The 12927-nt window shown below is 47.7% G+C and overlaps 1 protein-coding gene across 1 annotated transcript in view; it reads left to right on the top strand.

Annotated features, from left to right (window-relative positions):
- The first annotated feature begins 9456 nt into the window (after positions 1 to 9456).
- Positions 9457 to 12927, top strand: part of LOC135505163 (endothelial PAS domain-containing protein 1-like) — a 6151-nt gene continuing 2680 nt past the window's right edge. The window contains exons 1-4 of the mRNA XM_064924296.1: positions 9457 to 9770; positions 10266 to 10432; positions 10671 to 10945; positions 11162 to 11246. Of these exons, the coding sequence (XP_064780368.1) occupies positions 9745 to 9770; positions 10266 to 10432; positions 10671 to 10945; positions 11162 to 11246 (553 nt within the window). The 5' untranslated portion in view covers positions 9457 to 9744. The remainder of the gene's footprint in view (positions 9771 to 10265; positions 10433 to 10670; positions 10946 to 11161; positions 11247 to 12927) is intronic.

The following is a 12927-nucleotide window of genomic DNA, read 5'->3' as shown; positions in this document are numbered from 1 at the left end:
AGCCTGGTGCGGGGAGCTGCCACCGGAGGGCTGGTGTGTGGAGGTGGTACTGGGTAGACCGGACCGTGCAGGCGCACTGGAGCTCTTGAACACCGAGCCTGGTTGAATACTCCCGGTCGCTCTGCCAGTGCTGCAAGGTGGAATAGCCCGCACTGGGCTATGCAGGCGAACCGGGCACACCGAGCGTAAGGCTGGTGCCATGTAAGCCGGCCCAAGGAGACGCACTGAGGACCAGATGCGTAGAGCCGGCTTCATGGCATTTGGCTCGACGCTCAATCTAGCCCGGCCGATACGTGGAGCTGGAATAGAACGCACCGGGCTATGCACCCGCACTGGAGACACCGTGCGCACCACAGCATAACACGGTGCCTGCCCGGTCTCTCTAGCCCCCCGGTAACCACAGGAAGTTGGCGCAGGTCTCCTACCTAGAGTCGCCATACTCCCTGTTAGTCCCCCCCCATTATATTTTTGGGGCTGACTCTCAGGCTTCCATCCACGTCGCCGCGCTGCCTCCTCATACCAGCGCCTCTCAGCTCTTGCCGCCTCTAGTTCTTCTTTGGGGCGGCGATGTTCTCCAGGCTGATCCCAGGGTCCTTCTCCGAATAATTCCTCCTCCCATGTCCATTCCTCCTTTAGTTGCTCCTTGGGGCGGCTACACTCCCCTGGTTTAGCCCAGGGTCCTCTCCCGTCGAGGATTTCCTCCCGTCCAAAAGTCCTTTTTCGCTGCTCCTGCTGCTGCCTTTGCTGTTTCCCGTTACCACGCCACTTGGTCCTGTTGTGGTGGGTGATTCTGTCATGGCTTTCGTTGTGGGAAGGAGGAGCAGACCAAAATGCAGCGTAGTTGTGATTCATTTTATTTAATAAGGAAACTATACACGATTAAACTAACAAAATAACCAACGTACGAAAACAGCCCTATCTGGTGCAAAACACAACAATCACAATCACCCACAAACACACAGTGAAACCCAGGCTACCAAATATGGTTCCCAATCAGAGACAATGACTAACACCTGCCTCTGATTGAGAACCATATCAGGCCAGACATAGAAATAGACAAACAAGACATCCAACATAGAATACCCACTCAGATCTCACCCTGACCAACCAAAACATAGAAACATGCAAATAAACTATGGTCAGGGTGTGACAATCCAGGATTGTTATATCATATACTAGTATTAGTTGATACTGTATGTTAAATACCTATCCAGGCGTTGTTATATCATATAATAGTATTAGTTGATGCTGTATGTTAAATACCTATCCAGGCGTTGTTATATCATATAATAGTATTAGTTGATACTGTATGTTAAATACCAATCCAGGATTGTTATATCATATAATAGTATTAGTTGATACTGTATGTTAAATACCTATCCAGGCGTTGTTATGTCATATAATAGTATTAGTTGATACTGTATGTTAAATACCAATCCAGGATTGTTATATCATATAATGGTATTAGTTGATACTGTATGTTAAATACCTATCCAGGCGTTGTTATATCATATAATAGTATTAGTTGATACTGTATGTTAAATACCTATCCAGGCGTTGTTATATCATATAATGGTATTAGTTGATACTGTATGTTAAATACCTATCCAGGCGTTGTTATATCATATAATGGTATTAGTTGATACTGTATGTTAAATACCTATCCAGGCGTTGTTATATCATATAATAGTATTAGTTGATACTGTATGTTAAATACCTATCCAGGATTGTTATATCATATAATAGTATTAGTTGATACTGTATGTTAAATACCTATGCAGGCGTTGTTATATCATATAATGGTATTAGTTGATGCTGTATGTTAAATACCTATCTAGGATTGTTATATCATATAATAGTATTAGTTGATACTGTATGTTAAATACCTATCCAGGCGTTGTTATATCATATAATAGTATTAGTTGATACTGTATGTTAAATACCTATCCAGGATTGTTATATCATATAATAGTATTAGTTGATGCTGTATGTTAAATACCTATCCAGGCGTTGTTATATCATATAATAGTATTAGTTGATGCTGTATGTTAAATACCTATCCAGGCGTTGTTATATCATATAATAGTATTAGTTGATGCTGTATGTTAAATACCTATCCAGGCGTTGTTATATCATATAATAGTATTAGTTGATGCTGTATGTTAAATACCTATCCAGGCGTTGTTATATCATATAATAGTATTAGTTGATACTGTATGTTAAATACCTATCTAGGATTGTTATATCATATAATAGTATTAGTTGATACTGTATGTTAAATACCTATCCAGGCGTTGTTATATCATATAATAGTATTAGTTGATGCTGTATGTTAAATACCTATCCAGGCGTTGTTATATCATATAATAGTATTAGTTGATGCTGTATGTTAAATACCTATCCAGGCGTTGTAGGATCTGCCATGTGTCTGCGGTGTAGTCGGACAGGATCTCAACCATTGCAGGAGGAACTCGAGGCAGCCCTGAGGCCCGTACAGGAGGAACAAAGTATTTCGCTGAATGTACACAGGCAGCCCAATTTTAATCTTTTGCCCAATTATAGTTGGGCAAAAGAGGGGAGGGTGATACAGGAGGAGAGGGTGATACAGGAGGAGAGGGTGATACAGGAGGAGAGGGTGATACAGGAGGAGAGGGGGATACAGGAGGAGAGGGTGATACAGGAGGAGAGGGTGATACAGGAGGAGAGGGTGATACAGGAGGGGAGGGTGATACAGGAGGAGAGGGGGATACAGGAGGAGAGGGTGATACAGGAGGAGAGGGTGATACAGGAGGAGAGGAGAATGGGGGGAGGTCCAGGAGTATGTAGGGGAGGAGGTAAATGAGAAGTTTTGGAAGCAGAAATGCAGAGGAGGAGAAGGGAATAGAGGAGGGGTGGGAGTGATACAGGAGGAGAGGGGAATAGAGGAGGTGAGGGTGATACAGGAGGAGAAGGGAATAGAGGAGGTGAGGGTGATACAGGAGGAGAGGGGAATAGAGGAGGAGAGGAGAATAGAGGAGGTGAGGGTGATACAGGAGGAGAGGGGGATACAGGAGGGGAGGGTGATACAGGAGGAGAGGGGAATAGGGGAGGTGAGGGTGATACCGGAGGAGAGGGGAATAGAGGAGGTGAGGGTGATACCGGAGGAGAGGGGAATAGAGGAGGTGAGTGTGATACAGGAGGAGAGGGGAATAGAGGAGGTGAGGGTGATACAGGAGGAGAGGGTGATACAGGAGGAGAGGGGAATAGAGGAGGTGAGGGGGATACAGGAGGAGAGGGGAATAGAGGAGGTGAGGGTGATACAGGAGGAGAGGGGAATAGAGGAGGTGAGGGTGATACAGGAGGAGAGGGGAATAGAGGAGGAGAGGAGAATAGAGGAGGTGAGGGTGATACAGGAGGAGAGGGGGATACAGGAGGGGAGGGTGATACAGGAGGAGAGGGGAATAGGGGAGGTGAGGGTGATACCGGAGGAGAGGGGAATAGAGGAGGTGAGGGTGATACCGGAGGAGAGGGGAATAGAGGAGGTGAGTGTGATACAGGAGGAGAGGGGAATAGAGGAGGTGAGGGTGATACAGGAGGAGAGGGTGATACAGGAGGAGAGGGGAATAGAGGAGGTGAGGGGGATACAGGAGGAGAGGGGAATAGAGGAGGTGAGGGTGATACAGGAGGAGAGGGGAATAGAGGAGGTGAGGGTGATACAGGAGGAGAGGGGAATAGAGGAGGTGAGGGTGATACAGGAGGAGAGGGGGATACAGGAGGAGAGGGGGATACAGGAGGAGAGGGGAATAGAGGAGGTGAGGGTGATACAGGAGGAGAGGGGGATACAGGAGGAGAGGGGGATACAGGAGGAGAGGGGTATAGAGGAGGTGAGTGTGATACAGGAGGAGAGGGGAATAGAGGAGGTGAGTGTGATACAGGAGGAGAGGGGAATAGAGGAGGTGAGGGTGATACAGGAGGAGAGGGGAATAGAGGAGGTGAGGGTGATACAGGAGGTGAGGGGAATAGAGGAGGTGAGGGTGATACAGGAGGAGAGGGGAATAGAGGAGGTGAGGGTGATACAGGAGGAGAGGGGAATAGAGGAGGTGAGGGTGATACAGGAGGAGGGGGAATAGAGGAGGTGAGGGTGATACAGGAGGAGAGGGGAATAGAGGAGGTGAGGGTGATACAGGAGGAGAGGGGAATAGAGGAGGTGAGGGTGATACAGGAGGAGAGGGGAATAGAGGAGGGGAGGGTGATACAGGAGGAGAGGGGAATAGTGGAGGAGAGGGTGATACAGGAGGAGAGGGTGATACAGGAGGAGAGGGTGATACAGGAGGAGAGGGGAATAGAGGAGGGGAAGGTGATACAGGAGGAGAGGGGAATAGAGGAGGAGAGGGTGATACAGGAGGAGAGGGTGATACAGGAGGAGAGGGGAATAGAGGAGGAGAGGGGGATACAGGAGGGGAGGGTGATACAGGAGGAGAGGGGTATACAGGAGGAAAGGGGAATAGAGGAGGTGAGGGTGATACAGGAGGAGAGGGTGATAGAGGAGGTGAGGGTGATACAGGAGGAGAGGGGAATAGAGGAGGTGAGGGTGATACAGGAGGAGAGGAGAATAGTGGAGGTGAGGGTGATACAGGAGGAGAGGGGAATAGAGGAGGTGAGGGTGATACAGGAGGTGAGGGTGATACAGGAGGAGAGGGGAATAGAGGAGGTGAGGGTGATACAGGAGGAGAGGGGTATAGGGGAGGTGAGGGTGATACAGGAGGAGAGGGGAATAGAGGAGGTGAGGGTGATACAGGAGGTGAGGGTGATACAGGAGGAGAGTGGGATAGGGGAGGTGAGGGTGATACCGGAGGAGAGGGGAATAGAGGAGGGTGAGGGTGATACAGGAGGAGAGGGGGATAGGGGAGGTGAGGGTGATACAGGAGGAGAGGGGATAGAGGAGGTGAGGGTGATACAGGAGGAGGAGGAGAGTGGAATAGAGGAGGTGAGTGTGATACAGGAGGAGAGGGTGATACAGGAGGAGAGGGTGATACAGGAGGAGAAGGGAATAGAGGAGGTGAGGGGGATACAGGAGGAGAGGGGAATAGAGGAGGTGAGGGTGATACAGGGGGAGAGGGGGATACAGGAGGTGAGGGGAATAGAGGAGGTGAGGGTGATACAGGAGGAGAGGGGAATAGAGGAGGTGAGGGTGATACAGGAGGAGAGGGGAATAGAGGAGGAGAGGAGAATAGAGGAGGTGAGGGTGATACAGGAGGAGAGGGGGATACAGGAGGGGAGGGTGATACAGGAGGAGAGGGGAATAGGGGAGGTGAGGGTGATACCGGAGGAGAGGGGAATAGAGGAGGTGAGGGTGATACCGGAGGAGAGGGGAATAGAGGAGGTGAGTGTGATACAGGAGGAGAGGGGAATAGAGGAGGTGAGGGTGATACAGGAGGAGAGGGTGATACAGGAGGAGAGGGGAATAGAGGAGGTGAGGGGGATACAGGAGGAGAGGGGAATAGAGGAGGGAGGGTGATACAGGAGGAGAGGGGAATAGAGGAGGTGAGGGTGATACAGGAGGAGAGGGGAATAGAGGAGGTGAGGGTGATACAGGAGGAGAGGGGGATAGAGGAGGAGAGGGGGATACAGGAGGAGAGGGGAATAGAGGAGGTGAGGGTGATACAGGAGGAGAGGGGGATACAGGAGGAGAGGGGGATACAGGAGGAGAGGGGTATAGAGGAGGTGAGTGTGATACAGGAGGAGAGGGGAATAGAGGAGGTGAGTGTGATACAGGAGGAGAGGGGAATAGAGGAGGTGAGGGTGATACAGGAGGAGAGGGGAATAGAGGAGGTGAGGGTGATACAGGAGGTGAGGGGAATAGAGGAGGTGAGGGTGATACAGGAGGAGAGGGGAATAGAGGAGGTGAGGGTGATACAGGAGGAGAGGGGAATAGAGGAGGTGAGGGTGATACAGGAGGAGGGGGAATAGAGGAGGTGAGGGTGATACAGGAGGAGAGGGGAATAGAGGAGGTGAGGGTGATACAGGAGGAGAGGGGAATAGAGGAGGTGAGGGTGATACAGGAGGAGAGGGGAATAGAGGAGGGGAGGGTGATACAGGAGGAGAGGAGAATAGTGGAGGAGAGGGTGATACAGGAGGAGAGGGTGATACAGGAGGAGAGGGTGATACAGGAGGAGAGGGGAATAGAGGAGGGGAAGGTGATACAGGAGGAGAGGGGAATAGAGGAGGAGAGGGTGATACAGGAGGAGAGGGTGATACAGGAGGAGAGGGGAATAGAGGAGGAGAGGGGGATACAGGGGGAGGGTGATACAGGAGGAGAGGGGTATACAGGAGGAAAGGGGAATAGAGGAGGTGAGGGTGATACAGGAGGAGAGGGTGATAGAGGAGGTGAGGGTGATACAGGAGGAGAGGGGAATAGAGGAGGTGAGGGTGATACAGGAGGAGAGGAGAATAGTGGAGGTGAGGGTGATACAGGAGGAGAGGGGAATAGAGGAGGTGAGGGTGATACAGGAGGTGAGGGTGATACAGGAGGAGAGGGGAATAGAGGAGGTGAGGGTGATACAGGAGGAGAGGGGTATAGGGGAGGTGAGGGTGATACAGGAGGAGAGGGGAATAGAGGAGGTGAGGGTGATACAGGAGGTGAGGGTGATACAGGAGGAGAGTGGGATAGGGGAGGTGAGGGTGATACCGGAGGAGAGGGGAATAGAGGAGGTGAGGGTGATACAGGAGGAGAGGGGGATAGGGGAGGTGAGGGTGATACAGGAGGAGAGGGGATAGAGGAGGTGAGGGTGATACAGGAGGAGAGAGGAGAGTGGAATAGAGGAGGTGAGTGTGATACAGGAGGAGAGGGTGATACAGGAGGAGAGGGTGATACAGGAGGAGAAGGGAATAGAGGAGGTGAGGGGGATACAGGAGGAGAGGGGAATAGAGGAGGTGAGGGTGATACAGGGGGAGAGGGGGATACAGGAGGTGAGGGTGATACAGGAGGAGAGAGGATAGAGGAGGTGAGGGTGATACGGGAGGAGAGGGGGATAGGGGAGGGGAGGGTGATACAGGAGGAGAGGTAAATAGAGGAGGGGAGGGTGATACAGGAGGAGAGGGGAATAGAGGAGGTGAGGGTGATACAGGAGGAGAGGGGTATAGAGGAGGAGAGGGTGATACCGGAGGAGAGGGGAATAGAGGAGGTGAGGGTGATACAGGAGGAGAGGGGGATAGGGGAGGTGAGGGTGATACAGGAGGAGAGGGGATAGAGGAGGTGAGGGTGATACAGGAGGAGAGAGGAGAGTGGAATAGAGGAGGTGAGTGTGATACAGGAGGAGAGGGTGATACAGGAGGAGAGGGTGATACAGGAGGAGAAGGGAATAGAGGAGGTGAGGGGGATCAGGAGGGACAGGAGGAGGGGGAATAGAGGAGGTGAGGGTGATACAGGGGAGAGGGGGATACAGGAGGTGAGGGTGATACAGGAGGAGAGAGGATAGAGGAGGTGAGGGTGATACGGGAGGAGAGGGGGATAGGGAGGGGAGGGTGATACAGGAGGAGAGGTAAATAGAGGAGGGGAGGGTGATACAGGAGGAGAGGGGAATAGAGGAGGTGAGGGTGATACAGGAGGAGAGGGGTATAGAGGAGGAGAGGGTGATACAGGAGGAGAGGGGGATACAGGAGGAGAGGGGGATACAGGAGGAGAGGGGAATAGAGGAGGTGAGCGTGATACAGGAGGAGAGGGGGATACAGGAGGAGAGGGTGATACAGGAGGAGAGGGGGATACAGGAGGAGAGGGTGATACAGGAGGAGAGGGTGATACAGGAGGAGCGGAGAATAGAGGAGGAGAAGTGGAGAATCTGAATTGGGCTTGAGTTTCTTCTTCTGTAAACCGAGGGAAGGTTTAAAAAGAGGACTCTTTTTTGTATCTGTGCCATTATGGTGTCTGTAACAACAGGGGCAGTGCCATTCAGGCTATCTCCATTTTAAAGTTTTTTTATTTTGTGTTTGAAAAAAGCATTAAAACCTGTTGAAACTCTAGGTGCGCAATTTCATTTTTGGATGAAAAACGTTCCCGTTTTAAACAAGATATTTTGTCACAAAAAGATGCTCGACTATGCATATAATTGGTAGCTTTGGAAAGAAAACACTCTGACGTTTCCAGAACTGCAAAGATATTTTCTGTGCGTGCCCTAGAACGTGAGCTTCAGGCAAAACCAAGATGAGACGGCATCCAGGAAATGAGCAGGATTTTTGAGGCTCTGTTTTCCATTGTCTCCTTATATGGCTGTGAATGCGAGAGGAGTAAGTCTGCCCTTTCTGTCGTTTCCCCAAGGTGTCTGCAGCATTGTGACGTATTTGTAGGCATATCATTGGAAGATTGACCATAAGAGACCACATTTACCAGGTGTCCGCCCGGTGTCCTGCGCCGAAATTGGTGCGCAAAAGTCAGCTGCAAGTATTTTTCCATGGAATTTAGAGAAGAATGCAGGCTTCCACGAACGATATATCAATGAAGAGATATGTGAAAAAACACCTTGAGGATTGATTCCAAACAACGTTTGCCATGGGTCGATATTATGGAGTTAATTCGGAAAAAGTTTGACGTTGTAGGTGACTGAATTTTCGGTTCGTTTCGGTAGCCAAATGTGATGTACAAAACGGAGCGATTTCTCCTACACACAGACGCTTTCAGGAAAAACTGCGCATTTGGTATGTAACTGAGAGTCTCCTCATTGAAAACATCCGAAGCTCTTCAAAGGTAAATGATTTTATTTATTTGGTTATCTGGTTTTTGTGAAAATGTTGCGTGCTAAATGCTACTCAAAATGCTAAGCTAGCTTAGCATACTCTTACACAAAATAGTCAATTGCTATGGTTCAAAAGCATATTTTGAAAATCTGAGATGACAGTGTTGTTAAGAAAAGGCTAAGCTTGAGAGCAGGCGCATTATTTTCATTTTATTTGCGATTTTCAGAAATCGTTAACGTTGAGTTATGCTAATGAGCCTGAGGCTTTAGTCACGATCCCGGATCCGGGATGGGGAGTATCAAGATAAAGTTACTATTGGTGATTCACCACCACCTACAATGGTGGAGTCCTGAAACAAATATTGTGTGTAATTCATTTTATTGTGGCCAATAGGCGGCGGTGATATAGTTTAAAGACATTTACAAACCAGAGAGCCCAATTTGAAGAAGAAGACGATGCTCTGCTCTTTGGCTGATCACTCCCAACCCATAGGAATCCCCACCTAGTTGACCACTTTAAAATGGTGGAAGGCCTCGATGGCAATGTCCATGCTAAAACTGGTTCTATCCATCTAGAACCCTCTGTCTACCTCTATGTTCCAGATTGAAGTCCATATTCCTGACAACCACCCTGTTATGCTGCAGGTTCACATCAGTACTGACAGTAGAGGGCAGCATAAATGCATAACTCTAGCGTTATTTTGCTCTCTGTCTCTAGCTCTGTTTCTCTTTCTATCTCTCACACACACACACACACACAGGGTGTTTCCACACGTGTGTGGATGAACCATGTTAAGGTGTGTTTTGGGGCAGGATCCTAGAAAATTGACCTATCACGCGTTGGGGTTGTAGGGGCCAGTCACAAGTGGATAGTGGAGGAAACGACAGCTGTCTACCATCAGACCAGCCGAACGGAACGGACTAATATATTCAGTAGATTTTATTACATTTTTATTTTCATTTATCTATTGGTGTGAGTGAAAACTGTGTTACGAAATCTGGAGCAGAAGAGCAGAGAGCACCATCTCTACACAGCATGACCCCGGAGAGAGAGAGGAGGAGGTAGGATTTCTAGCTTCACATCAGATCGTAGTGCAGAAAACACGTTTAATATCATAACTAAAAATAGAGAATCAGTTCACAAATGTAAATGTTTTTAAATGATACATTATCTTATTCATAGTGCATTTCACCTGCATATATTTGCTCGAGTAACTGCATTGTGTATTTGAGAATACACTCAGGTCCAAAATTACTGGCACCCTTGATAAAGACGAGCAGAAAATACTGTAGAAAATAAATCCCACTGTGTTTCCATATTATTCAATCTTCAAGGAAACCTTTGACTCAGTCTTTCACGCCACAAGACAACCAGTTAGTCGACATGTGCCTAGTCAACACTTTTTAGGCATTAATGGGAACTCCATAGAAAGCGGGTGTTGTGGTGTGCCTTAGATGTAGGGTATGAAGAGTTTACCCACCATGCACCCCACCACACACACTGTCATTGTACTATTTCTCTCTATCTTTCTCTCTCTCTCTGTCTCTCTTCCTTAGGATAATGAGTTGTGAAGCAGCGAGGGCTAGGCGGAGAGCAGAGTCTCAGGTGTTGATTGACATGTCTCAACTCCTCCCCCTCCCTTCCTCCCTCCGCCCACAGCTAGACAAACCCTCCATCATACGACTAACCATCAGCTACCTACGCATACACACACTGCTCTCTGGTACACACACACACACACACACACACACACACACACACACACACACACACACACACACACACACACACACACACACACACACACACACACACACACACACACACACACACACACACACACACACACACACACACACACACACACACACACACACACACTCACTTTCTCTCTCTCTCACTCACAAACAAACAAACAAATACACACACCCAGTCATGTTGTTTATGTCTCTTTATCCTAGGCTTTGCTGACCGACAGACGTGGGAGAGGAGGGACGAGGAGGGAGAGAGGGAATTGAGGGAGGAGGGAGAGAGGGAAATGAGGGAGAGGAGGGAGGAGGGAAATAGGGAGGCGGGAGACAGGGAGCTCGGGGAGAGGAGGGAGGAGCGAAAGAAGGAGATGGGGGAGACAGATCTATACCTGAGGATTCTGGGTGGCTTTGTCGTCGTGGTAACGACAGAAGGAGACATGATCTACCTGTCAGATAACATCAGAGAATACATGGGTTTAACTCAGGTACTTACACACACACACACACACACACACACACGCACACACACACACACACACACACACACACACACACACACACACACACACACACACACACACACACACACACACACACACACACACACACACACACACACACACACACACACACACACACACACACACACACACACACACACACACAAACTGAATGATTTATATATGAATGTTTTTCTCCAGGTGGAGTTGATGGGGCACAGCATATATGATTTCACACACCCCTCTGACCATAAGGAAATCAGAGACAACCTTGACCTCACTGCAGGTGTGTAAACAGATGTAGGACCTTCATTTGATTACTCTTTTGTTGCTGATAATTATCCTGCAGTGTACTGGAGATGTAAAAACATTTATAAAGTTTGTAATTTCCATTATAAAATGCCAGACTTAATTTGACCTAATGAAAAATGTATCAACCCCTACAAACAATGGCCATTAATTAGAATCCACATAATAATCCATATTTCCTGTTGATGAACAATTTTTATCCTTTTGTACCAAACTGGCTCAAATTAAGATCATACATCTGTACATGTACAGTACCAGTCAGAAGTTTGGACACACCTACTCATTCAAGGGCTTTTCTTAATTTTTACAATTTTCTACATCATAGAATAATTGTGAAGACGTCAAAACTATGAAATAACACATATGGAGTCATGTAGTAACCAACAAAGTCTGAAACAAATCAAAATATATTTTAGATTTTAGATTCTTCAAAGCAGCAACTCTTTCCCTTGATGACAACTTTGCACATTCTTGGCATTCTCTCAACCAGCTTTTTGAGGTAGTCACCTGGAATGCATTTTAATTAACAGGTGTGCCTTGTTACAAGTTCATTTGTGGAATTTCTTTCCATCTTAATGAAATAAAGGTTAAATAAAAAAAAAATAAAAAAAATAAAAAATGAATGCGTTTGAGCCAATCAGTTGTGTTTTGACAAGGTAGGGTTGGTATACAGAAGATAGTAATATTTGGAGAAGACCATATGGCAAGATCAGCTCAAATAAGCAAAGAGAAACTACAGACCATCATTACCTTAAGGCATGAAGGTCAGAATTTTCAAAGTTTCTTCAAGTGCAGTCGCAAAAAACCATCAAGCTCTATGATGAAACTGGCTCTCATGAGGAAAACCACAGGAAAGAACGACCCAGAGTTACCTCTGCTGCAGAGGATACGTTCATTAGAGTTACCAGCCTCAGAAATTGCAGCCCAAATAAATGCTTCACAGAGTTCAAGTAACAGACACATCTCAACATCAACTGTTCAGAGGAGAATGTGTGAATCAAGCTTTTATGGTCGAATTGCTGCAACAAAAAAACACTATTAAAGGACACCAATAAGAAGAAGAGACTTGCCTGGGCCAAGAATCACAAACAATACACATTAGGCCGGTGGAAATCTTTCCTTTGGTCTGATCAGTCCAAATTTGAGATTTTTGGTTTCAACCTCTGTGTCTTTGTGAGACGCAGAGTAGGTGAATGGATGATCTCTGCATGTGTGGTTCCCACCGTGAAGCATGGAGGAGGAGGTGTGGGGGTGCTTTGCTGGTGACACTGTTAGTGATTTATTTAGAATTCAAGGCAAACTTAACCTACATGGCTACCGCAGCATTCTGCAGTGATACGCCATCCTGTTTGTTTTGCGCTAAGTGGGACTATAATTTGTTTTTCAATAGGACAGTGACCCAACACACCTCCAGGCTTTGTAAGGGCTATTTCACCAAGAAGGAGAGTGATGGAGGGCTGCATCAGATGACCTGGCTTCCACAATCACTCAACCTCAACCCAATTGAGATGGTTTGGGATGAGTCGGACCGCAGAGTGAAGGAAATGCAGCCAACAAGTGCTCAGCATATATGGGAACTCCTTCAAGACTGTTGGAAAAGCATTCCAGGTGAAGCTGGTTGAGAGAATGCCAAGAGTGTGCAAAGCAGTTATCAAGGC

Source organism: Oncorhynchus masou, chromosome 18 (assembly GCF_036934945.1).
Source record: "Oncorhynchus masou masou isolate Uvic2021 chromosome 18, UVic_Omas_1.1, whole genome shotgun sequence".
NCBI classification, from domain to species: Eukaryota; Metazoa; Chordata; class Actinopteri; order Salmoniformes; family Salmonidae; genus Oncorhynchus; species Oncorhynchus masou.
The sequence above is the reverse complement of the archived record's forward strand: the minus strand, read 5'-3'. Positions and strand labels throughout refer to the sequence as shown.